At 43.7% G+C, this 23,278-nt stretch overlaps 1 protein-coding gene across 19 annotated transcripts in view; it reads left to right on the forward strand.

Moving 5' to 3' along the window:
* LOC132382976 (protein starmaker-like) overlaps positions 1-23,278 on the forward strand; it is a 110,063-nt gene that overhangs the window by 67,387 nt on the left and 19,398 nt on the right. For 13 of the 19 annotated variants that reach the window (XM_059953606.1, XM_059953611.1, XM_059953600.1 and 10 more), the window contains 17 exons: positions 2,157-2,213; positions 3,298-3,333; positions 3,894-3,950; positions 6,278-6,334; positions 7,409-7,444; positions 7,898-7,954; positions 9,034-9,069; positions 9,883-9,939; positions 11,024-11,059; positions 11,872-11,928; positions 12,993-13,028; positions 13,578-13,634; positions 17,440-17,475; positions 17,985-18,020; positions 18,865-18,921; positions 20,131-20,166; positions 20,315-20,350. In XM_059953606.1, the coding sequence (XP_059809589.1) occupies positions 2,157-2,213; positions 3,298-3,333; positions 3,894-3,950; positions 6,278-6,334; positions 7,409-7,444; positions 7,898-7,954; positions 9,034-9,069; positions 9,883-9,939; positions 11,024-11,059; positions 11,872-11,928; positions 12,993-13,028; positions 13,578-13,634; positions 17,440-17,475; positions 17,985-18,020; positions 18,865-18,921; positions 20,131-20,166; positions 20,315-20,350 (780 nt within the window). The remainder of the gene's footprint in view (positions 1-2,156; positions 2,214-3,297; positions 3,334-3,893; positions 3,951-6,277; positions 6,335-7,408; positions 7,445-7,897; positions 7,955-9,033; positions 9,070-9,882; positions 9,940-11,023; positions 11,060-11,871; positions 11,929-12,992; positions 13,029-13,577; positions 13,635-17,439; positions 17,476-17,984; positions 18,021-18,864; positions 18,922-20,130; positions 20,167-20,314; positions 20,351-23,278) is intronic. The other 6 variants (XM_059953601.1, XM_059953613.1, XM_059953610.1 and 3 more) reach the window with 6 other exon arrangements.

The raw sequence follows: 23,278 nt of genomic DNA on the forward strand, positions 1-23,278 counted from the left end.
ATTTGTTTATTAAATTTAACTAAATCCGCAGGAAGACAAGAACCAAGAACAGAGAATAGAGAATATCCCTTTACCTCATTACATTCCAAATTTACCCACTGTGGGCACAGTGGTGAATCCAAATCTAGTTTCCAATACATTAAATTACGAATATTATTTGCCCAATAATAAAATCTAAAATTGGGTAAAGCTAAACCACCATCTTTTTTTGATTTTTGTAATTGCTTTTTACTTAACCTAGGGTTTTTATTTTGCCACACAAATGAGGAAATTTTTGAATCAATGTTATCAAAAAAGATTTAGAAATAAAAACTGGTAGGGCTTGAAATAAGTATAAAAATTTCGGTAAAATCATCATTTTAATAGCATTAATCCCACCAATTAATGATAAAAACAAAGGAGACCATCTTGTAGTAAGTTGATGAATTTGATGAAGCATAGGTAAAAAAATTCAGTCTGAATAAATCTTTATATTTCTTGGTAATTTTTATACCTAAATAGGTAAAGTTATCAGTAACAACTTTAAATGGTATCCTATCACTCAATAAAGTTTGTGCATTTAAAGGAAATAATTCACTCTTATCTAAATTTAGTTTATAACCAGAAAAAGTACCAAATTGAGCCAACAAGGATAAAATAGCGGGAATAGACCTATCAGGGTCAGAAATATATAACAGCAAATCATCAGCATAAAGTGATAATTTGTATAACTTCTCATTACGGGTAATACCAAAAATATTAGGAGATTCACGAATAGCAATAGCTAAAGGTTCTAATGCAATATTAAATAATAAAGGACTTAAGGGACAGCCTTGTCTCGTACCACGAGATAATTGAAAAAAAGAGGATCTATAGTTATTTGTAAAAACAGAAGCAACAGGTTTATGATATATTAATTTAATCCATGATATAAAGTTAGGACTAAAATTAAAATTTCTCAATGTATTAAATAAATATATCCATTCAACTCTATCAAAAGCTTTTTCAGCATCTAATGAAATAACACATTCTGGGATTGTGGGTGGTGAAGTATGAATTATATTAATCAATTTTCTAACATTAAAAAAGGAATACCGATTCCTCATAAAACCAGTTTGATCTTCTGAAATAATCTGAGATAGTACTTTTTCTAATCTAATAGCTAAAATTTTTGTAAGAATCTTAGAATCTACATTTAATAGTGATATAGGGCGATAAGATGTACATAAAGTAGGATCTTTATCTTTTTTAAGAATTAGAGAAATATTAGCTTCATAAAAAGATTGAGGTAATCTCTTCTTAGCAAACGCATCATTAAAAATTTCACATAACCAAGGAGAGAGCAAAGAAGAAAAAGTTTTAAAAAATTCTACTATATAACCATCAGGACCAGGAGCTTTCCCTGAATTCATTGATGAGATAGCCTCTCCTATTTCCACCATAGAAATAGGAGCATCTAACAGGCCATGGTCTTCATCAATCAGTTTAGGAATATTCAAATTGTTAAAAAAATTATCTATAATGGACTGGTCACCATCAAATTCTGAATGATATAAAGATTTATAAAAATCTTGAAAGGTATTATTAATTTCTTTATGATCAGTAGTTAAATTACCGTCTTGTTTGCGAATTTTAATAATTTGTCGCTTAGTCGAGATAGCCTTTAATTGATTAGCTAACAGTTTACCAGTACGATCACTATGAATATAAAATTGAGCCCTGGTCCTAATTAATTGATTTTCAATTGAAGAAGATAATAGTAAACTATGTTCCATTTGAAGCTCAACTCTCTTCTTATAAAGTTCTTTGGTAGGAGTCACGGAATAAATCTTATCAATTTCCTTGATTTTATCCACTAGTAAAGCAATATCTAAATATCTTTGTTTTCTTTTACCAGCAGAATATGAGATAATTTGTCCACGAATAAAAGCCTTAAAAGAGTCCCAAAGTATTCCTCTGTCAATTTCTTCGGTACAGTTTGTTGAGAAGAACAAGTCAATTTGCTGTTTTATATAAGTAATAAATTCTGGGTCTTGAAGCAAAGTAGCGTTAAGCCTCCAAGATCTGATATTATTGGAATAGTCCGAAATCTTAATAGGTGCATGATCCGAAATAGTAATAGAAGAGACTTTCCACACTCGCCTTCCATTTTATCATCAAACACTTTTTACTTTCAGATTCCAGAGAAAGTGGAGAAAGGAAAATCAAAGTGATTGGATCCCGAGAAGATGATGGTTCGTGGATTTCTTTCTATATGGAGATTGGTGATCTGCTAATATACGGCATCTGTGCCTGAGAGGATTAGTTCACTGGTTAATTACTTGATATCAGGATCCACAAAGGCTCAGGAAGAAGGGGGAACAGACTGGATACAAAGCAGAAGCATTTATTCCAGAGCAGGCTAAGAAGTGGCAAATTAAGTTCAACTCAGGAAAGTGTGGAGTTATTCAGTTTGTAAGGTCAAACTTGAAGGCTGAATTAGTCGGGGGATCAAGTTCAAAGGCCACAGGTTAACACTGCAGCATTGAAAAGTTCTGGTTAGACCACACTTAGAGTATTGTGTTGATTTCTGTTCACTTCTTCACAGGAAGGATGCAGAAGCTTTAGAGAGAATGCAGAGAAGGTTTACGAGGATACTACCTAGTTGTTTCTTTGCTTCTTAGATAAAATCCTTAGCTTGGTCAATATAAATTCATAAAACATGCTCTGTTATCCAGCCAGCATCCTGGTAAATCTTTACTGCACCCTCTCCAAAGCTTCCTCATCCTTCCAATAATAAAGTGACTAGAACTGAACACAATACTCCAGGTGTGGTCTAACCACAAGGGTGGTGTGATAGAGGTGTACACTAAAGGCGTGGATAGAGTGGACAGCCTGAGATAACCTCCCAAGGTAAAAATGGATAATAGAGGGAACAGATCTCCCATGTGCATGGGGAGGGACAGAAGGATGTCAGAGGTTGGTTTATATACACAGAGTGGAAATTGTGTGGAATGCACTGCCGGGGTGATGGTAGGGGCAGATGTATTAGGGATATTTAAGAGACTCTGAGGCACATGGATGAAAGAGAAATGAAGGACTATGTGAGAGGAAAGGGTAAGGTTGATCTTGGAGGAGGTTGAAGGGCTAGCACAACATTGTGGGATGAAGGGCCTGGACTGTGCTGTACTTTTCTATGTTCTGTTATCTGTAAACTAAACATCACCAGCTTAAAGTGAAATATCATTAAAATGGGGGGAGAATTTGGGAACTGAACTGATGATGGCCATAGAGACTGCCCTGGGATTGGTTACTGAAATTCTTTCTCATCTTTTCCAGACTCTACAGAGAGAAATAGTCACTCTGAAGCTCGAGGTATCGATATTTATGATTTCAATCTCTTGCTGTAACATTCATAGTGATCAATCCACTGACGATTGTACTAATGACTCTGGGAATCTGTGGGTAACCACTGGCCTTGGCTGGAACCCCGTCACTGTGAGCCCGGAGTCAGTGCTGGGCTCCTTGTTCCTGTATCTGAGGAGTTGGGGGAGCAGAGTGTGGGGGGGAGAGGGAAACCTTCATCCCTGACAAAGGTTTCTCGGTGTGGGAGTTTCAGTTGTGTTGAAGCTGACCGGTGTGGGTGGACACCAACCTGGACCCTTAGGCACCAGTCTCACTTCCAGGGAAAAACTCTCACTCTTCCCAGAGTGACCATATTCGGACCACAGTGTCCTAGAAAAAGGACGGATCTAATCCCAACTTCAGCTGGAGCTTTGGCCAGTTGGTGAGCAGCTCGTGGGGAGAGGATCAGATCGGTGGGGTGCAGTGAGTGAGTGTGAACAGATAGGCACCTGTTGTGTGGATGCATTTTGAAGCTGAGAGACTTTCCACACTCACCTTCCATTTTATCATCAAACACTTTTTACTTTCAGATTCCAGAGAAAGTGGAGAAAGGAAAATCAAAGTGATTGGATCCCAAGAAGATGATGGTTCGTGGATTTCTTTCTATACTGAGATTGTGGACTGAGCTAATCTGGGTCTGAGAGGATTATTTCACTGGTTATTTAGTTGACATCAGAATCCACAAGGAATCAGGTAGAATGGGGAAGAGACTGGATACAAAGCAGAAGCTTTTATTGCAGGGGAGGCTGAGAAATGGCAGATGGAGTTCAACTCAGGAAAGTGCGGAGTGATTCAGTTTGGAAGGTCAATCTTGAAAGCTGAATTAGTCGGGGGGTCAAGTTCAAGATCCACAAGTAATTTTGCAGCTCTATAAAACTCTAGTTAGACCACACAGAATATTGTGTTGATTTCTGGTCACCTTGTTCAAGGAAGGATGTAGAAACTTTAGAGAGAGTGCAGAGAAAATTTACCAAGCTGCTGCCCAGATTAGAGAACATGGCTGGTGCTCCTTAGAGAACAGCTTTAGTTATAGACAATTGACAATAAGTGCAAAAGTAGACCATTCGGCCCTTCAAGCCAGCACCGCCATTCTGAGATCATGGCTGATCATCTACTATCAATACCCGATTCCTGCCTTGTCCCCATATCCCTTGATTCCCCTATCCATAAGATAACTATCTAGCTCCCTCTTGAAAGCATCCAGAGAATTGGCCTCCACTGCCTTCTGAGGCAGTGCATTCCAGACCCCCACGACTCTCTGGGAGAAGAAGTTTTTCCTTAACTCTGTCCTGAATGACCTACCCCTTATTCTTAAACCATGCCCTCTGGTACTGGACTCTCCCAGCATCTGGAACATATTTCCTGCCTCTATCTTGTCCAATCCCTTAATAATCTTATATGTTGCAATCAGATCCCCTCTCAATCTCCATAATTCCAGTGTGTACAAGCCCAGTCTCTCTAACCTCTCTGCGTAAGACAGTCCGGACATCCCAGGAATTAACCTTGTGAATCTACGCTGCACTTCCTCTACAGCCAGGATGTCCTTCCTTAACCCTGGAGTCCAAAACTGTACACAATATCTTCATAAGACATACCCTTGACAAAGTCTGGCTGGCAGGGCTGACTGCAGCTGAGAAGATTGTAGCCCAGCGTTGGAACCCCCCCCCCCCCCCAATGATATTTCAAATACTCACTGGCTTCGGAGCTTTTTGGACATTTTCTACCTGGAATTATCATCAGCAGATTAAATGATGCACAATCAAACATAACCTTAATGTGGACAAATTTGATATCTAACTTAAAAGATCTTCTGTTGAAATAGGAATACTCTGTCAGTGTATGCACCACCACTCAGCTGGTTGGTGGAGGGGATAGGGGTGGGGGGAGAGAGAGGGGTGGAGAGGGGGATGGGAATGAGGGTTGGGGGTGGCTGGGTTGAACAGTCAAAATGTAATTGGCAACTGGTTGTATTGAATGTAATTTGTTGGTGTTGCAATAAAAATTAGAGATTTAAAAAAAATAAGATATGCCCTTAAGATCAGCCAGCATCCTGTTAAATCTTCTCTTCACCCTCTCTAAAGCTTCCTTATCCTTCCTATAATGAAGAGACTAAACACTGAACACAATATGCCAAGTGTGGTCCAGCCACAGGAAGAGGATAAGAAATGGCGTGATAGAAGTGTACAGTGAGGCATAGATAGTGAACACAAAGTACACTGCACATGCTGTGGTCAGATCAACACGTACAAACAAGCTGGAGGAACTCAGCAGGTCGGGCAGCATCCGTTGAAATGAGCATTCAATGTTTTGGGCCGAGACCCTTTGTCAGGACTCGAGAATAAATAGAGTGGACAGCCAGGGATGCTTCCCCAAGTTGGAAATGGATAATCGAGGGATCAGAACTCACGTGTTTGTGGGAAGTACAGGGGGGTGTCGGGATGGTTTTTATTCACAGAGTGTGGTAATTGTGTGGAATGCACAGCCAGGGGTGATGGTGGAGGCAGATATATTAGGGATATTTTAGAGACCCTGAGGCACATTGATAAAAGAGAACTGAATGACTTTGTGAGAGTAAAGGGTAAGATTGATCTAGGAGAGGGTTAATGGGTTAGCAAAACATGGGCTGAAGGACCTGGACTATGCTGTACTGTTCTCTGCTCTATGATCTGTGAACAATTCATCACTGGCCAAATTCAGGCTGTAGCGTCCTAGAAAAGGTCGGATCTGATCACAAACTCGGGTGGGGTGTTGGGCATGGGTGAGCAGCTCATGGGGGGGGGTACAGTACTCAGATCAGTGGCTGTGCAGTGTGTGAGTGTGAACAGATCGTTACACGTTACAGGGATACACTTTGAAGCTGAGAGACTTTCCACACTCGCCTTCCATTTTATCATCAAACACTTTTTACTTTCAGATTCCAGAGAAAGTGGAGAAAGGAAAATCAAAGTGATTGGATCCCGAGAAGATGATGGTTCGTGGATTTCTTTCTATACGGAGATTGTTGGCTGAGCTAATCTGGGTCTGAGAGGATTATTTCACTGGTTATTTATTTGACATCAGAATCCACAAGGAATCAGGTAGAATGGGGGACAGACTGGATACAAAGCAGAAACATTTATTGCAGGGGAGGCTGAGAAATGGCAGATGGAGTTCAACTCAGGGAAATGTGGAGTGATTCAGTTTGGAAGGTCAATCTTGAAGGCTGAATTAGTCGGGGGGTCAAGTTCAAGAGCCACAAGGTAATGTTGCAGCTCTATAAAACTCTAGTTAGACCAGACCTGGAATATTGTGTTGATTTCTGGTCACTTTGTTATAGGAAGGATGTAGAAACTTTAGAGGGAGTGCAGAGAATATTTACCTGGATGCAGCCTGGAATAAAGAACATTTCTCTTTTCTCCTTAGATAAAAGTCTTAACTTGCTCAATAAACCTTCATAAGACAGGCCCTTTAGAACAGGCAGCATCCTGGTAAAGCTTCCTCATACTTCCAATAATGAAGTTAGCAGAACTGAACACAATATTCCAAGTGTGGTGTAACCACAAGATGTGGGAATAAGCAGGGGCGTGATAGAGGTGTACACTAAAGACATAAATAGAGTGGACAGCCAGAGATATTTTCCCAAGGAGGAATTGGAAAATTGAGGATGCAGAACTCACACGTTTGTGGAAAGTTCAGAGAGATGTCAGAGATTTGTTGTTATACACAGATAATGGTAATTGAGTGGAATGCTCTGCCGGGAGTGATGGTAGCGGCAGATATATTGGGGACATTTAAGAGACTAAGGAATGTGACAGAAGAAAAAATGGAGGGCAATGTGAAAGGAAAGGGCAAGATTGATCTTGGAGTAGCTTAAAGGGTCAGCACAACATAGTGGGCCAAAGGGCCTGATCTGTACAGTACAGTTCTATGATCTATGATCTCTGAACAATTCATCACAGGGATTAAGTGAAATAAAATAGGAGGGAGAGTTTGAGAACTGAACTGATGATGGGCATAGAGAATGTCCTGGGATTGGTGAACTGAAATTCTTTTCCTTCTTTTCCAGATTCTACAGAGAGAAATAGTCACTCTGCAGCTCGAGGTATCGATATTTATGATTTCAATCTCTTGCTGTAACATTCACTGGTGAATAATCTACTGGCGATTGTACTAATGACCCTGGGAATCTGTTGGGATCCACTGACATTGGCCGTAGTTGTGTTGAAGCTGACCGGTGTGGGTGGACACCAACCTGGACCCTCAGGCACCTGTTTCATCTCCAGATGAAAGACTCTCACTCACCCCGGGGGGGGGGGGGGGGGACGGACCAAATTCAGGCTGTAGCGTCCTAGAAAAGGTCGGATCTAATCACAAACTCAGGTGGGGTGTTGGATATGGGTGATCAGCTCATGGGGGGTGGGTACAGTACTCAGATCAGTGGCTGTGCAGTGTGTGAGTGTGAACAGATCGTTACACATTACAGGGATACACTTTGAAGCTGAGAGACTTTCCACACTCACCTTCCATTTTATCATCAAACACTTTTTACTTTCAGATTCCAGAGAAAGTGGAGAAAGGAAAATCAAAGTGATTGGATCCCGAGAAGATGATGGTTCGTGGATTTCTTTCTATACGGAGATTGTTGTCTGAGCTAATTTGGGTCTGAGAGGATTATTTCACTGGTTATTTATTTGACATCAGAATCCACAAGGAATCAGGTAGAATGGGGGACAGACTGGATACAAAGCAGAAGCTTTTATTGCAGGGGTGGCTGAGAAATGGCAGATGGATTTCAACTCAGGAAAGTGTGGAGTGATTCAGTTTGGAAGGTCAATCTTGAAGGCTGAATTAGTCGGGGGATCAAGTTCAAGAGCCACAGGTAATGTAGTAACTCTATAAAAATTCTGGTTTGACCACACCTGGAGTATTGTGTTGATTTCTGTTCACTTCTTTATAGGAAAGATGTAGAAGCTTTAAAGAGAGTGCGGAGAAGATTTATGTGGATGATACCCAGATGTCTCTTTGCTCATGAGATAAAATCCTTCGCTTGATCAATAAATCTTCATAAGACATGCTCTCTCATCCAGCCAACGTCCTGGTAAATCTTCTCTGCACCCTCTCTAAAGCTTCCTCATCCTTCCAATAATAAAGTGACTAGAACCGAACACAATACTCCAAGTGTGGTCTAACCACAAGAAGGAGGATAAGAGGTGGTGTGTTCAAAGTGTACAATAAAGCCATGGATAGAGTGGACAGCCAGGGATATTTTCTTGAGGCGAAAATGGACAGTTGAAGGATCAGAACTCGCGTGTTAGTGGGAAAGTACAGGGGGAAGTCTGAGGTTGGTTTTTATACACAGAGGCTGGTAATTGTGTGGAATGTGCTGCAGAGGGGATGGTAGAGGGACATTTAAGAGACTCTGAGGCACATGGAAAAAAGAGAAATGAAGGACTATGTGAGAAGAAAGGGTATGATTGATCTTGGAGAAGGTTAAAGGGTTAGCACAGCATTATGGGCTGAAGCGCCTGGACTCTACTGGACTGTTCTGTGTTCAATGATATGTGAAAAATTCATCACTGGCTTCAAGTGAAATATCATTAAAATGGGGGAAGAGTTTGGCAACTGAACTGATGATGGGCATAGAGACTGCCCTAGGATTGGTGAACTGAAATTCTTTCCCATCTTTTCCAGATTCTACAGAGAGAAATAGTCACTCTGAAGCTCGAGGTATCAATATCTATGATTTCAATCTCTTGCTGTAACATTCACTGGTGAATAATCCACTGACGATTGTACTAATGACTCTGGGAATCTGTTGGTAACCACTGGCCTTAGCTGGATACCCCGTCACTGTGACCCTTGTTCCTGAATCTGAGGGGACAGGACGGTGGAGTATGTGGGAGAGGGGGGCAACATCATCCCCGAGAGGTTCCTTGGTAAGGGAGGCTCAGTTGTATTGAATCTGACGTTTGGTTGGACACCAACAAGGTCCCATTGGCAAACACGAGGAAATCTGCAGATGCTGGAAATTCAAGCAACGCACACAAAATGCTGGTGGAACACAGCAGGCCAGGCAGCATCTATAGGGAGAAGCGCTGTCGACGTTTCGGGCCGAGACCCTTTGTCAGGAAGGGTCTTGGAAGGGTGTCCTGACGAAGGGTCTCGGCCCGAAACGCCGACAGCACTTCTCCCTATAGATGCTGCATGGCCTGCTGTGTTCCACCAGCATTTTGTGTGCGTTGCTTGAGGACCCATTGGCACCTGTCACACCTCCAGGGATAATTCTCACTCAACCCAGAGAGACCATATTCCGGTCGCTGGGTCCTGGGAAAAATTGGATCCAATCCCAACCTCGGGTGGGGTGTTGGGCAATGGGTGAGCAGCTCATGGGGGGGGGGTCGGGGCGGGGTACGGTACTCAGATCAGTGGCAGTGCAGTGTGTGAGTGTGAGATAGCTATCCATTACAGAAATACACTTGGATGCTGGGAGACTTACCACACACACTTTCCATTTTATCATCAAACACTTCTTATTTTCAGATTCCAGAGAAAGTGGAGAAAGGAAAATCAAAGTGATTGGATCCCGAGAAGATGATGGTTCGTGGATTTCTTTCTATATGGAGATTGGTGATCTGCTAATATATGGCATCTGTGCCTGAGAGGATTAGTTCACTGGTTAATTACTTGATATCAGGATCCACAAAGGCTCAGGAAGAAAGGGGAACAGACTGGATACAAAGCAGAAGCATTTATTCCAGAGCAGGCTGAGAAGTGGCAAATTAAGTTCAACTCAGGAATGTGTGGAGTTATTCAGTTTGTAAGGTCAAACTTGAAGGCTGAATTAGTCGGGGGATCAAGTTCAAAGGCCACAGGTTAACACTGCAGCATTGAAAAGCTCTGGTTAGACCACACTTAGAGTATTGTGTTGATTTCTGTTCACTTCTTCACAGGAAGGATGCAGAAGCTTTAGAGAGAATGCAGAGAAAATTTACGAGGATACTACCTAGTTGTTTCTTTGCTTCTTAGATAAAATCCTTAGCTTGGTCAATATAAATTCATAAAACATGCTCTGTTATCCAGCCAGCATCCTGGTAAATCTTTACTGCACCCTCTCCAAAGCTTCCTCATCCTTCCAATAATAAAGTGACCAGAACTGAACACAATACTCCAGGTGTGGTCTAACCACAAGGGTGGTGTGATAGAGGTGTACACTAAAGGCGTGGATAGAGTGGACAGCCTGAGATAATCTCCCAAGGTAAAAATGGATAATAGAGGGAACAGATCTCCCATGGGCATGGGGAGGTACAGAAGGATGTCAGAGGTTGGTTTATATACACAGAGTGGAAATTGTGTGGAATGCACTGCCAGGGTGATGGTAGGGGGAGATATATTAGGGATATTTAAGAGACTCTGAGGCACATGGATGAAAGAGAAATGAAGGACTATGTGAGAGGAAAGGGTAAGGTTGATCTTGGAGGAGGTTGAAGGGCTAGCACAACATTGTGGGATGAAGGGCCTGGACTGTGCTGTACTTTTCTATGTTCTGTTATCTGTAAACTAAACATCACCAGCTTAAAGTGAAATATCATTAAAATGGGGGGAGAATTTGGGAACTGAACTGATGATGGCCATAGAGACTGCCCTGGGATTGGTTACTGAAATTCTTTCTCATCTTTTCCAGACTCTACAGAGAGAAATAGTCACTCTGCAGCTCGAGGTATCAATATCTATGATTTCAATCTCTTGCTGTAACATTCACTGGTGAATAATCCACTGACGATTGTACTAATGAATCTGGGAATCTGTTGGTAACCATTGGCCTTAGCTGGATACCCCGTCACTGTGACCCTTGTTCCTGAATCTGAGGGGAGAGGACGGTGGAGTATGTGGGAGAGGGGGACAACATCATCCCTGAGAAAGGTTCCTTGGTAAGGGAGGCTCAGTTGTATTGAATCTGACGTTTGGTTGGACACCAACAAGGTCCCATTGGCAAACACGAGGAAATCTGCAGTTGCTGGAAATTCAAGCAACACACACAAAATGCTGGTGGAACACAGCAGGCCAGGAAGCATCTATAGGGAGAAGCGTTGTCGATGTTTTGGTCCAAGACCCTTCGTCAGGACACCCTTCCGAGACCCTTCCTGACGAAGGGTTTCGGCCCGAAACGCCGACAGCACTTCTCCCTATAGATGCTGCCTGGCCTGATGCGTTCCACCAGCATTTTGTGTGTGTTGCTGGAGGATCCATTGGCACCTGCCACACCTCCAGGGATAATTCTCACTCGGCCCAGAGAGACCATATTCTGGTCGCTGGGTCCTGGGAAAAATTGGATCCAATCCCAACCTCGGGTGGGGTGTTGGGCAATGGGTGAGCAGCTCATGGGGGGGGCGGGGCGGGGTACGGTACTCAGATCAGTGGCAGTGCAGTGTGTGAGTGTGAGATAGCTATCCATTACAGAAATACACTTGGATGCTGGGAGACTTACCACACACACTTTCCATTTTATCATCAAACACTTCTTATTTTCAGATTCCAGAGAAAGTGGAGAAAGGAAAATCAAAGTGATTGGATCCCGAGAAGATGATGGTTCGTGGATTTCTTTCTATACGGAGATTGTGGACTGAACTAATCTGGGTCTGAGAGGATTAGTCCTCTGGTTATTTATTTGACATCAGAATCCACAAGGAATCAGGTAGAATGGGGGACAGACTGGATGCAAAGCAGAAGCATTCATTGCAGGGGAGGCTGAGAAATGGCAGATGGAGTTCAACTCAGGGAAGTGTGGAGTGATTCAGTTTGTAAGGTCAAACTTGAAGGCTGAATTAGTCGGGGGATCAAGTTCAAGGGCCACAGGATTGAAAAGCTCTGGTTAGACCACACTTAGAGTATTGTGTTGATTTCTGTTCACTTCTTCACAGGAAGGATGCAGAAGCTTTAGAGAGAATGCAGAGAAGATTTACGAGGATACTACCTAGTTGTTTCTTTGCTTCTTAGATAAAATCCTTAGCTTGGTCAATATAAATTCATAAAACATGCTCTGTTATCCAGCCAGCATCCTGGTAAATCTTTACTGCACCCTCTCCAAAGCTTCCTCATCCTTCCAATAATAAAGTGACCAGAACTGAACACAATACTCCAGGTGTGGTCTAACCACAAGGGTGGTGTGATAGAGGTGTACACTAAAGGCGTGGATAGAGTGGACAGCCTGAGATAATCTCCCAAGGTAAAAATGGATAATAGAGGGAACAGATCTCCCATGTGCATGGGGAGGTACAGAAGGATGTCAGAGGTTGGTTTATATACACAGAGTGGTAATTGTGTGGAATGCACTGCCGGGGTGATGGTAGGGGCAGATATATTAGGGATATTTAAGAGACTCTGAGGCACATGGATGAAAGAGAAATGAAGGACTATGTGAGAGGAAAGGGTAAGGTTGATCTTGGAGGAGGTTGAAGGGCTAGCACAACATTGTGGGATGAAGGGCCTGGACTGTGCTGTACTTTTCTATGTTCTGTTATCTGTAAGCTAAACATCACCAGCTTAAAGTGAAATATCATTAAAATGGGGGGAGAATTTGGGAACTGAACTGATGATGGCCATAGAGACTGCCCTGGGATTGGTGAACTGAAATTCTTTCTCATCTTTTCCAGACTCTACAGAGAGAAATAGTCACTCTGAAGCTAGAGGTATCAATATCTATGATTTCAATCTCTTGCTGTAACATTCACTGGTGAATAATCCACTGACAATTGTACTAATGACTCTGGGAATCTGTTGGGATCCACTGGCATTGGCCGGAACCCCGTCACTGTGAGCCCAGAGTCAGTGCTGGGCTCCTTGTTCCTGTATCTGAGGAGTTGGGGGAGCAGAGTGTGAGGAGGAGAGGGAAACCTTCATCCCCGACAAAGGTTCCTTGGTATGGGAGGCTCAGTTGTGTTGATGCTGACCGGTGTGGGTGGACACGACCTGGACCCTTGGGCACCTGTTTGACCTCTAGAGCAAAGACCCTCACTCACCCATGAGAGACCAGATTTGGGACACAGTATCCTGGGAATAAGTTAGATCTAATCCCAACCTCATCTGAGACTTTGGGCAATTTGAACAGCTCATGGAGAGGGAACCAGATCAGGGCGGGGGGCGGGGTGTTTGTGTGAGTGTTATATGGTTGTACTTTGAAGTTTTGAGACTTTCCACACTCAACTACTATTTTATCATCAAACACTTTTTACTTTCAGATTCCAGAGAAAGTGGAGAAAGGAAAATCAAAGTGATTGGATCCCGAGAAGATGATGGTTCGTGAATTTCTTTCTATACGGAGATTGTTATCTGAGCTAATCTGGGTCTGAGAGGATTATTTCACTGGTTATTTATTTGACGTCAGGATCCACAAGGAATCAGGTAGAATGGGGAACAGACTGGATACAAAGCAGAAGCATTTATTCTGGAGTGCAGACAGAGCAATATTGGTTGGTGATGTTGTCAATAGTGTAGAAGGTTTTTGCAGATTGCAACAAGACGTTGATAGGATGCAGAAGAGGCAGATGGAGTTCAATTTGGAAAATCGTGAAGTGATTCACTTTGGAAAGTCAAACTTGAAGGCAGAATACAGGGTTAATGACAGGATTCTTAGCAGTGTGGAGGAACAGAGAGATCTTGCGGTCCAAGTCCATTGATCTCTCAAAGTTGCAATGCAAGTTGATAGGGTGGTTAAAGTACATGCCATGTTGGCCTTCATTTGTCAGGAGACTGACTTCAAGAGCGACAAGATAATGTTGCAGTTCTATAAAACCCTGGCTAGACCATATTTGGAGTATTGTGTTCAGTTCTGGTCACCTCAGTATAGGAAGGATGTGTAAGCTTTAGAGAGGGTGCAGAGGAGATTTACCAGGATGCTGCCTGGATTAGAGAGGGTGCAGAGGAGATTTACCAGGATGCTGCCTGGATTAGAGAGGGTGCAGAGGAGATTTACCAGGATGCTGCCTGGATTAGAGAGGGTGCAGAGGAGATTCACCAGGATGCTGCCTGGATTAGAGAGGGTGCAGAGGAGATTTACCAGGATGCTGCCTGGATTAGAGAGGGTGCAGAGGAGATTTACCAGGATGCTGCCTGGATTAGAGAGGGTGCAGAGGAGATTTACCAGGATGCTGCCTAGATTAGAGAGGGTGCAGAGGAGATTTACCAGGATGCTGCCTGGATTAGAGAGGGTGCAGAGGAGATTTACCAGGATGCTGCCTGGATTAGAGAGGATGCAGAGGAGATTTACCAGGATGCTGCCTGGATTAGAGAGGGTGCAGAGGAGATTCACCAGGATGCTGCCTGGATTAGAGAGGGTGCAGAGGAGATTCAACAGGATGCTGTCTGGATTAGAGAGGGTGCAGAGGAGATTTACCAGGATGCTGCCTGGATTAGAGAGGGTGCAGAGGAGATTTACCAGGATGCTGCCTGGATTAGAGAGGGTGCAGAGGAGATTTACCAGGATGCTGCCTGGATTAGAGTGCCTGCCTGATAAGGATAGGTTGCACAAGCTGGGGCTTTTCTCTTTGAAGAGAAGGAGGATAAGAGGTGACATGATGGAGATGTACAAGATGATAAGAGGTAAAGATCGAGTAGACAGCCAGAGACTTCTTCCCAGGGCAGAACTGGCTAATACGAGGAGGCCTAACATTAAGGGCAGTATAGGGGGGACGTCAGAGGCAAGTTTTTTTAATACAGAGAGTGGTAGGTGTGTGGAACACGTTGTCAGGAGTGGTGGTACAGACAAGGAGATTGACAGGCTCCTAATCCTTGGTTGGTAGAGACCAGTTAGATTTAAAGGCCTCTTTTTGCACTGTATAACCGCATGATTTTAAGATTCATCACCCGAGTTAAGTAACGAAGTGGAAACAAATCTGTTGAATCTAGTCCAGTGAGAAGTCTTAACCCAAGTGTCCATGGATACTGTCTGACCCATTGAGATCCTCCTGCAGATCATGTTTCACTCTCCACTGAATCTACCTTGACCCAAAATCACTCATGCACACCAGTCCTGCACCAACGCCATTTTATTCTCCCCAAATTCCCAGCAGCTCTCCCTGGATTCTAGCACTCGCCTACACACCAGGGACAGTTTGCAGTGCCCAGCTGCTCCTCCAGCTCACATGTCATTGGGATGTGAGGGGGGGGGAACCCATGTGAGCATGCAGACTCCACACAGACAGCACCAGAGGTCAGGATCAAACCAGGGTCACAGAACATGGAATCTGTGGGGAGGTGAATGTCAACAAAGACATTGAGTGAGTGGCCTCAGTCTGCGCCAAAGATTCAATATGCCACTACATTAATAATTTTTTTTTTAGTGTTGCTTCCTCAGAATTTTTTTTGTTGAAGCCAAATGCAAATATAATTTCAGGCTATTTGTATCACATAGAAATTTGGAGAAAAAAGAAATTAATTTTTATTGAATATAATACATTTAATTGCATAATGTTGCTGATGCTTTGCAATAGTTCAACTAAGCTAAAAATGTTTTGTTGATGATTTTCATTTGTACTCAGTGTCTGAAGCTTCTCGCTTAAGTGTCCAACTATTATCACCCGGCATTGATGGATTCCAGTTGCCCTGATACTGTTTCTCCATGACCGCAATGTCCTGGCGAAACCTTTCCCCACGCTCGTCACTGACAGCACCAGGATTTGCGGAGAAGTAGTCTAAATGGGAATGCAGAGAATGTATCTTTAGTGACTTGTTAATGTCAACTATGTCAATGATCTGGATGATAACGTGGCAAATTGGATCAGCAAATTTGCTGATGATACAAAGATTGGAGGTGTAGTGGACAGTGAGGAAGGTTTTCAAGGCTTGCAGAGGGATTTGGACCAGTTGGAGGAATGGGCAGAAAAATGGCGGATGGAGTTTAATGCGGACAAGTGTGAGGTATTGCACTTCAGAAGGTCAAACCAAGGTTGAACATACAAGGTCAATGGTAGGACACTAAGGAGTGCAGTAGAACAGAGGGATCTGGGAGTACAGATACATAATTCCCTAAAAGTGGCATCACAGGTGGATAGGGTCGTAAAGAGAGCTTTTGGTACATTGGCTTTTATAAATCAAAGTATTGTGTATAAGAATTGGCATGTTATGCTGAGGTTGTATAAGGCATTGGTGAGACCAAATTTGGAGTATTGTGTGCAGTTTTGGTCACCTAATTACAGGAAGGATATTTATAAGGTTGAAGGAGTGCAGAGAAGGTTTACAAGGATGTTACTGGGATTTGAGAAACTGAGTTACAGAGAAAGGTTGAATAGGTTAGGACTTTATTCCCTGGAGCATAGGAGAATGAGAGGTGATTTGATAGAGATGTATAAAATTACGATGGGTATAGATAGAGTGAATGCAAGCAGGCTTTTTCCACTGAGGCTAGGGGAGAAAAAAAACAGGTCATGGGTGAAGGGGAAAAGTTTAAAGGGGACATTGTGGGGGGCTTCTTCACGCAGAGAGTGGTGGGAGTGTGGAATGAGCTGCTAGATGAAGTGGTGAATGCGGGCTCACTTTTAACATTTAAGAAAAACTTGGACAGGTACATGGATGAGAGGGTATGGAGGGATTTGGCCCGAATGCAGGTCAGTGGGACTAGGCAGAAAAATGGTTCAGCACAGCCAAGAAGGGCCAAAAGGCCTGTTGCTGTGCTGTAATGTTTTCTGGTTCTTGTTACGCTTCATGGTTTTGTATGCTTGAAGCATGTTGTCAACCAGCTGCACATAGTTCGGTGCTCTGTAGTTGCCAAGAAAATTTTCAACAACATCCTCGAATGCCTTCCTTAGTCTTGGCATCAGTCGTGAATCATGAATTGAAATTACAAATAATGGTGATTTTTTTTTAAGTGGTGAAGTGATAGGGAAATTTCATGGTGGTTTTCATGATCAGGAGCCCAAAATCCCTAAGATACACCCAGAAGTATTCAGGAAGCAAAATCTTTGTTGTCCAGAGTAATCTGGCTGACAACATGCCCCAGGTGTGGATGTGTCAGTGTTTGGAGAGAGAGAGAGGAAAGTCTTAGAAAAGTGCTTGCGTAGTTGATTGCAAGGTCAGAAACTGAAATTCTCTTCCTCTATGTTTCAGATTCTACCGAGAACGAGAGTGGGCCGGACACTAAAGGTAGATCTCCTGATCTGCACTCATATTGGCTCGTTATTATCGCACAGACTGTGATATGTTGAAAATCTTTGCTCTGCAAAGCATCCATACAGATCGATTAAAAGCATAAATATGATGAGGCAGTACACAAGTTAATTGAACAGAGAATATAGTGTTACAGACAAAGTGCAGTGCCGGTAGACAGTAAGGTACAAGGTCTTAATGAGGTAGATTGTGGGGTCGCGAGTTCATCTTTAGTGTATAAGAGACCCATTGAAGAGTCTCTGAAGACCTTGAAGACCCATTGAACGGTAGGGTAGAACCTGGCAGTTCGTGTTTTTGGAAACTTTTGTACCTTCTGCCCGAGGGAGAGGGGGAGAAGAGAGGATGTCTGGCATGGAGGGTCTTTGGTTACGCTATCACCTGGACAGAGTGAAGTGTTATTAAGACGGGATGGAGAGCTTTTTTAATTGATTCCACTGAAAATGTCCTATGACTGGAAAACCGAAATTCTCTTCCTTCATTCACAGATTCCGCAGAGAAAGAGAGTCACTCCGCAGCTCGAGGTATCGATATTTATGATTTTAATGTCTTCGCTCTCCGGTGAATTGATTGTTGTTATTCCAGTGCTGCTCAGTCAGCCACTCCCACGTGGGAGGAGTTTGGTACAGGCAGAGTTATCAGTAAAGTTCGCTTGATTAGCCTGCATGCTGCCATGCTGGTGTGCTCTCCACTCTCCCTCATTACCAAACACAACACTGATGACTCTGGGAATCCGCTGGGATCCACTGGCCCAACACCGTGAGCCCGGAGACGGTGCTGGGCCCCCTGTTCCTGCATCGGAGGAGCCCGGAGGGTGGGGTGTGTGGGAGGAGGACATGCTCATCACCAGACACCAGTCCCTAGGAACAGGGGACACGTGTATGGCTCTGAATGGTAGATGTTGGGGGGGATGTGGGGGGTCACCAGCCTGGATCCTTAGACACCTGTCTCACTGGCAGGGGAAGGACTCACTCATTCTGGAGGTTCTGAATTTGGGCTGCAGTATCCCAGGGAAAGGTCAGATATAACCCCTTGACGAAGTGGCGAATCTGCAAGTATTTTTAAAAAAAAATTATTGTGCGGAAGGCCATATTTACTGCACAGGTTATCAAAACTATCAAATATGTTATCAGTGTACAAATCCTTAATGCGCTTAAGACCGTTCAAACCCCATTGTTTAAAAACTCACAGGGTGGCTGATGAATTGTAATATGAGTGTATTCTGGATCATCTGACATGGGTGTGTGTGTGGGCCTTCATCTTGAAGGAGTGTGGGGGTATGGCTGTGAAACGTCCGTACTTGTATTTGAAACTGAACCTCCCCCGTCCACCTTCTATTTTCCAATTAAACACTGTTTCTCTTCCCAGATTCCAAAGAAAGTGGAGAAAGGAAGATCAAAGTAATTGGATCTCGAGAAGATGATGGTTCGTGGATTCCTTTACGTAGGGATTGTTGAATGAGCTAGTATACAGGATGTGGGTTAAAGTGCAGAATCAGCACCAGAACCAGGCTTGCTCCCACTGACGTACAACACTGTCCAAAAGACTTAGGCACAAATCCAAAAAAATTCTGTAAAGCGAAGATGCTTTCAAAACTAATGAAATGAAAAGTTTCTAAATATCAAAAAAATTACTATAAAGAGCAGTAAGCAGTATAAAACTAAATCAAATCATTGTTTGGTGTGACCACCCTTTGCCTTTAAAACTGCATTAATTCTCTTAGATACACTGTCATGCAGTTTTATAAGAAAATCAGCTGGTAGGTTGTTCCAAGCTTCCTGGAGAACTTGCCACAGTTCTTCTGCAGACTTTGGTTGTCTTGCTTGCTTCTGTCACCCAGAGTTGTGGATCTGTGGAATGCTCTGCCTCAGAAGGAAGTGGAGGCCAATTCTCTGGATGCTTTCAAGAAAGAGTTAGATAGAGCTCTTATAGATAGCGGAGTCAAGGGATATGGGGAGAAGGCAGGAACGGGGTACTGATTGTGGATGATCAGCCATGATCACAGTGAATGGCGGTGCTGGCTTGAAGGGCCGAATGGCCTACTCCTGCACCTATTGTCTATTGTCTCTCCAGGTCATCCCAGACAGCCTCGATGATGTTGAGATCAGGGTTCTATGGAGGCCACACCATCGGAAACCATATATTAAAAAAATCTAGAGTGCCTAAGACTTTTGCACAGTGCTATATGTTGTAATTTTTTTTTTCATTTTGCAGCCGTACAGAGTAATACCTAAGATATTACTAGAAGTTACAATAAGAAATCTGTAATATAACTAGTGCAAAATGTGAGGTAGTGTTCCTGGGTTTCATGGTGAATTCTGAAATCAGATGGTGGAGGGGATACAGTTGTTCCTAAAACACCGAGTCTTCAAGCTCCTGTACCTCCCCCTTGATGAGAAGCACTGAGAAGAGGACAGGTCCTGGGTGATGGGGATCCTTTTCAAGTTGAAGATGCCAACACGGACTTTGGGTTGAACGGACTGAGTCCACACCAAAAGTTCAACACACTGCCACAGAAAGAATCTGCCTGACGGCATGGCCCTGGGGTGGGTTTCACTGGTTGCTGGCAGGGGGCAGTTATCTCAGAAAATCAAGTGCGTGCTCAGGTAACTGAAATAGTCTTTTATGTTTCAGACTCTGCCGAGAATGAGAGTGGGCCGGATACCAAAGGTAATTCTCCTGTCCTGTGAACACTGCCCCATTGGGACAGAGGAAGAAAAAACATCAAAACAGAATTGAGAGTTTAATATTATTCTGGTAATGGGCCATAAAGAACTTCGTCAATTGGTGAACTGAACTTCAATTCTTTCTTTTCCAGATTCTGCAGAAAAGGAGAGTCGCTCTGCAGCTCGAGGTACGGATGTTTGTGGTTTTAATATCAGACGTTACTTATCTGACACCTGTTGTTTAATGATCTGAGATCTACTGATAAGCTTTGCCGTAAGGCCATTTATACGAGGATAGGTTGCCTTTTCTGTGTGGAGCAAAGGAGGATGACTGGATCGAGGTGCACAAGAGTGGCCAGCTGGAGACTTTTTCCCTGGGTGGAGATAGCTAAGGGGGCATAACTTGAAGGTTTTTCGAGGAAAGAATAGGGAGAATGTTCTTTTCAGAGAGTTGTGGGTGTGTGGAAGGCCCTGTCAGGGGTGGATGGTAGAGCCAGGTAGATTAGGGACTTTTAAGAAACTTTAGGAGGGCATATGGATAATAGAAAAATGGGGGGCTATGTAGGAGGGGAAGGTTAGATTGATTTCAAAGTAGGCTGAGAGATCAGCACAATATGAAGGGCTGAAAGGCCTGTACTGTGCTGTAATGTTCTATATTCTACAGGGCTGTGATTGTGGGAAGTGGCGTTAATTCATTGTTCTTACGAGGAAATGCAAAGTCAAGATTCTGGAGTCCCAACTTCTGCATCTGGAGAGCTGGGGTGGGAGGTGAAGCGAGGAAGATCTCGCCCCCAGACACCAGGCCTTGGTGCACTTTAATGGGGATGAGGCCTGTATCTGACCCACGTGGGCCTACCTCAGAGACGGGAATAAGACTCACATCAAAGATGGGAAGGTAGATCAGTCAGGTGCAGAGCCTTGTGACTGCCATCTTTTCTACATACCCTGCTGCATTCTGGGATCTGTGAGATCCCTCTGTTCCTACACTCCACTCAGTTTCTTACCGTTAGGTATTCCTTTTCCTCAGTGCTGCGCGGATCAAATTCCATTTAGAACTAATCTGACAACCTGACCATTACTCCATCCTGGGCAACCTCCTTTCTCGCTGTCAACCAAACTTGCAAGCGCTTGACTCGGTGGCAACCTGCTTAACTTGCTGGCCTGTATCCGAGCGTGTAAGGAACACATCACTGAACCCTGTGATACAGCAGAGTAGCTCAAGCTTCGAACTTTGACCTACTCAGCCTAGACAACTATCCTGTCAACTTGTAAATTTCAGAGATTAGCTTTATTTGTCACACCAACATACAGTGAAATCCGTTGTTTGCGCCAGTGACTGACGCGGTCTGAGGACATGCTGGCTAAGTTTTTGGCACCAACCTGGCATGCCCATAACTTACTAACCTCAACTCGTACATCTCTGGAATGAGAGAGGGAACCCAAGCGGTCACGGGGAGCGCGTACAAACTCCTAACAGCGGCAGAAATTGAACCGCTATCGCTCGCGTTGTAAAGCGTTATGCTAATCGCTATGCTACCGTGCCACCACTTCGATCATTACCTTTTGCGCCCTGGCACTAAAACAACTCGAGATTGACTTCGCTTTGGGTTGGTACTTCTCTCATCTGGGACTTTGTCCAAAGTCTGGCTAACCTTCACACAGACACAAAATGCAGTCCTGCCCCTCAGACATCTGCCAGAAACCACCATCCACGTTTCTCTAAAAGTCGTTCATGATTTATTCCATGTGAGTGCTTGGTTTTAACCAGAAATCACATCAGTGGTCGCAGTGGCTTCAGGATATCTGTCCCTTGATCCCAGTCCACTCCGTGCAGAACTGAACAGTCACCCTGAGTCCAGGGTCCTCCATTGGCTGAGTTGCTCGTTGATAAAATCAAGGATGTGATGCTGAGACTTTAAGAGGCAGTGGTCAGATGGTGGTTAGAGTACTGTGGGCACTTTTGGGCCCATATCTAAGCTCGAGTGTGGTGGGATTGGAGAAAAGTCCAGAGGAGCTACACAAGAATTATCTCAGGAGTGGAATGGTTCATGTGTGGGGAGCATTTGATGGCTGAAGGCCTGTACTCGTTGGCGTTTAGAAGAATGAGGGAGAATTTAATTGAAACTTATTGAACATGGGAAGGCCTAGATCAGGGGTTCCCAACCTGGGGTCCACAGACCCCTTGGCTAATGGTAATGGTCCATGGCATAATAAAGGTTGGGAAGCCCTGGTCTAGATCGAGTGGACGTGGAGAGGATGTTTCTAGTGGGAGAGTCCGGGACCAGAAGGCCCAGCCTCAGAATAGACAGAGATGAGGATGAATTTCTTTTGTCAAAGGGTGGTGAACCTGTGGGATTAATTGCCATAGACAACCGTGGAGGCCAAGTCATTGGATGTTGATAGGTTTTTGATTAGTAAGGGCTTCAAAGGTCATGAGGACAAGGCAGGAGAATAGAGTTGAGAGGGGTAATAATCGAATGGTGGAACAGTCTTGATGGGCCAAATAGCCTAATTCTGCTCCAATGCCTTACGATGATCTCTTAGGGGCAATGAATCACGAGCTGAGTAGTGTCCCAAACACTTCCTTTGAGATTTGAGGGAGCACTGGGGTTGCATGCAAACCACAGGTCCTATCCTCACTGTCTATGTTTACTGGCTTCACAAAAAACTCGGGGAATTGAGCGATTCTGAGAATCAAAATCAGGTTTATTATCACTGACATATGTAGTGAAATTTATTTGTGGCAGCAATTCAATACATAAAACATACTATAAACGACAACAAATATATATAGACAATAGACAATAGACAATGGGTGCAGAAGTAGACCATTCAGCCCCTCGTGTCTGCATCGCCATTCTGAGATCATGGCTGATCATTCACTATCAATACCCAGTCCCTGCCTTGTCCCCATATCCCTTGATTCCCCTATCCATCAGATATCTATCCAGCTCCTTCTTGAAAGCATCCAGAGAATTGGCCTCCACCGTCTTCCGAGGCAGTGCATTCCACACCTCCACAACTCTCTGGGAGAAGAAGCTCTTCCTCAACTCTGTTTTAAATAACTGACCTCTTATTCTCAATCCATGCCCTCTGGTACTGGACTCTCCCAACAT

This window comes from Hypanus sabinus, chromosome 29, assembly GCF_030144855.1.
Source record: "Hypanus sabinus isolate sHypSab1 chromosome 29, sHypSab1.hap1, whole genome shotgun sequence".
Classification (NCBI taxonomy): Eukaryota; Metazoa; Chordata; class Chondrichthyes; order Myliobatiformes; family Dasyatidae; genus Hypanus; species Hypanus sabinus.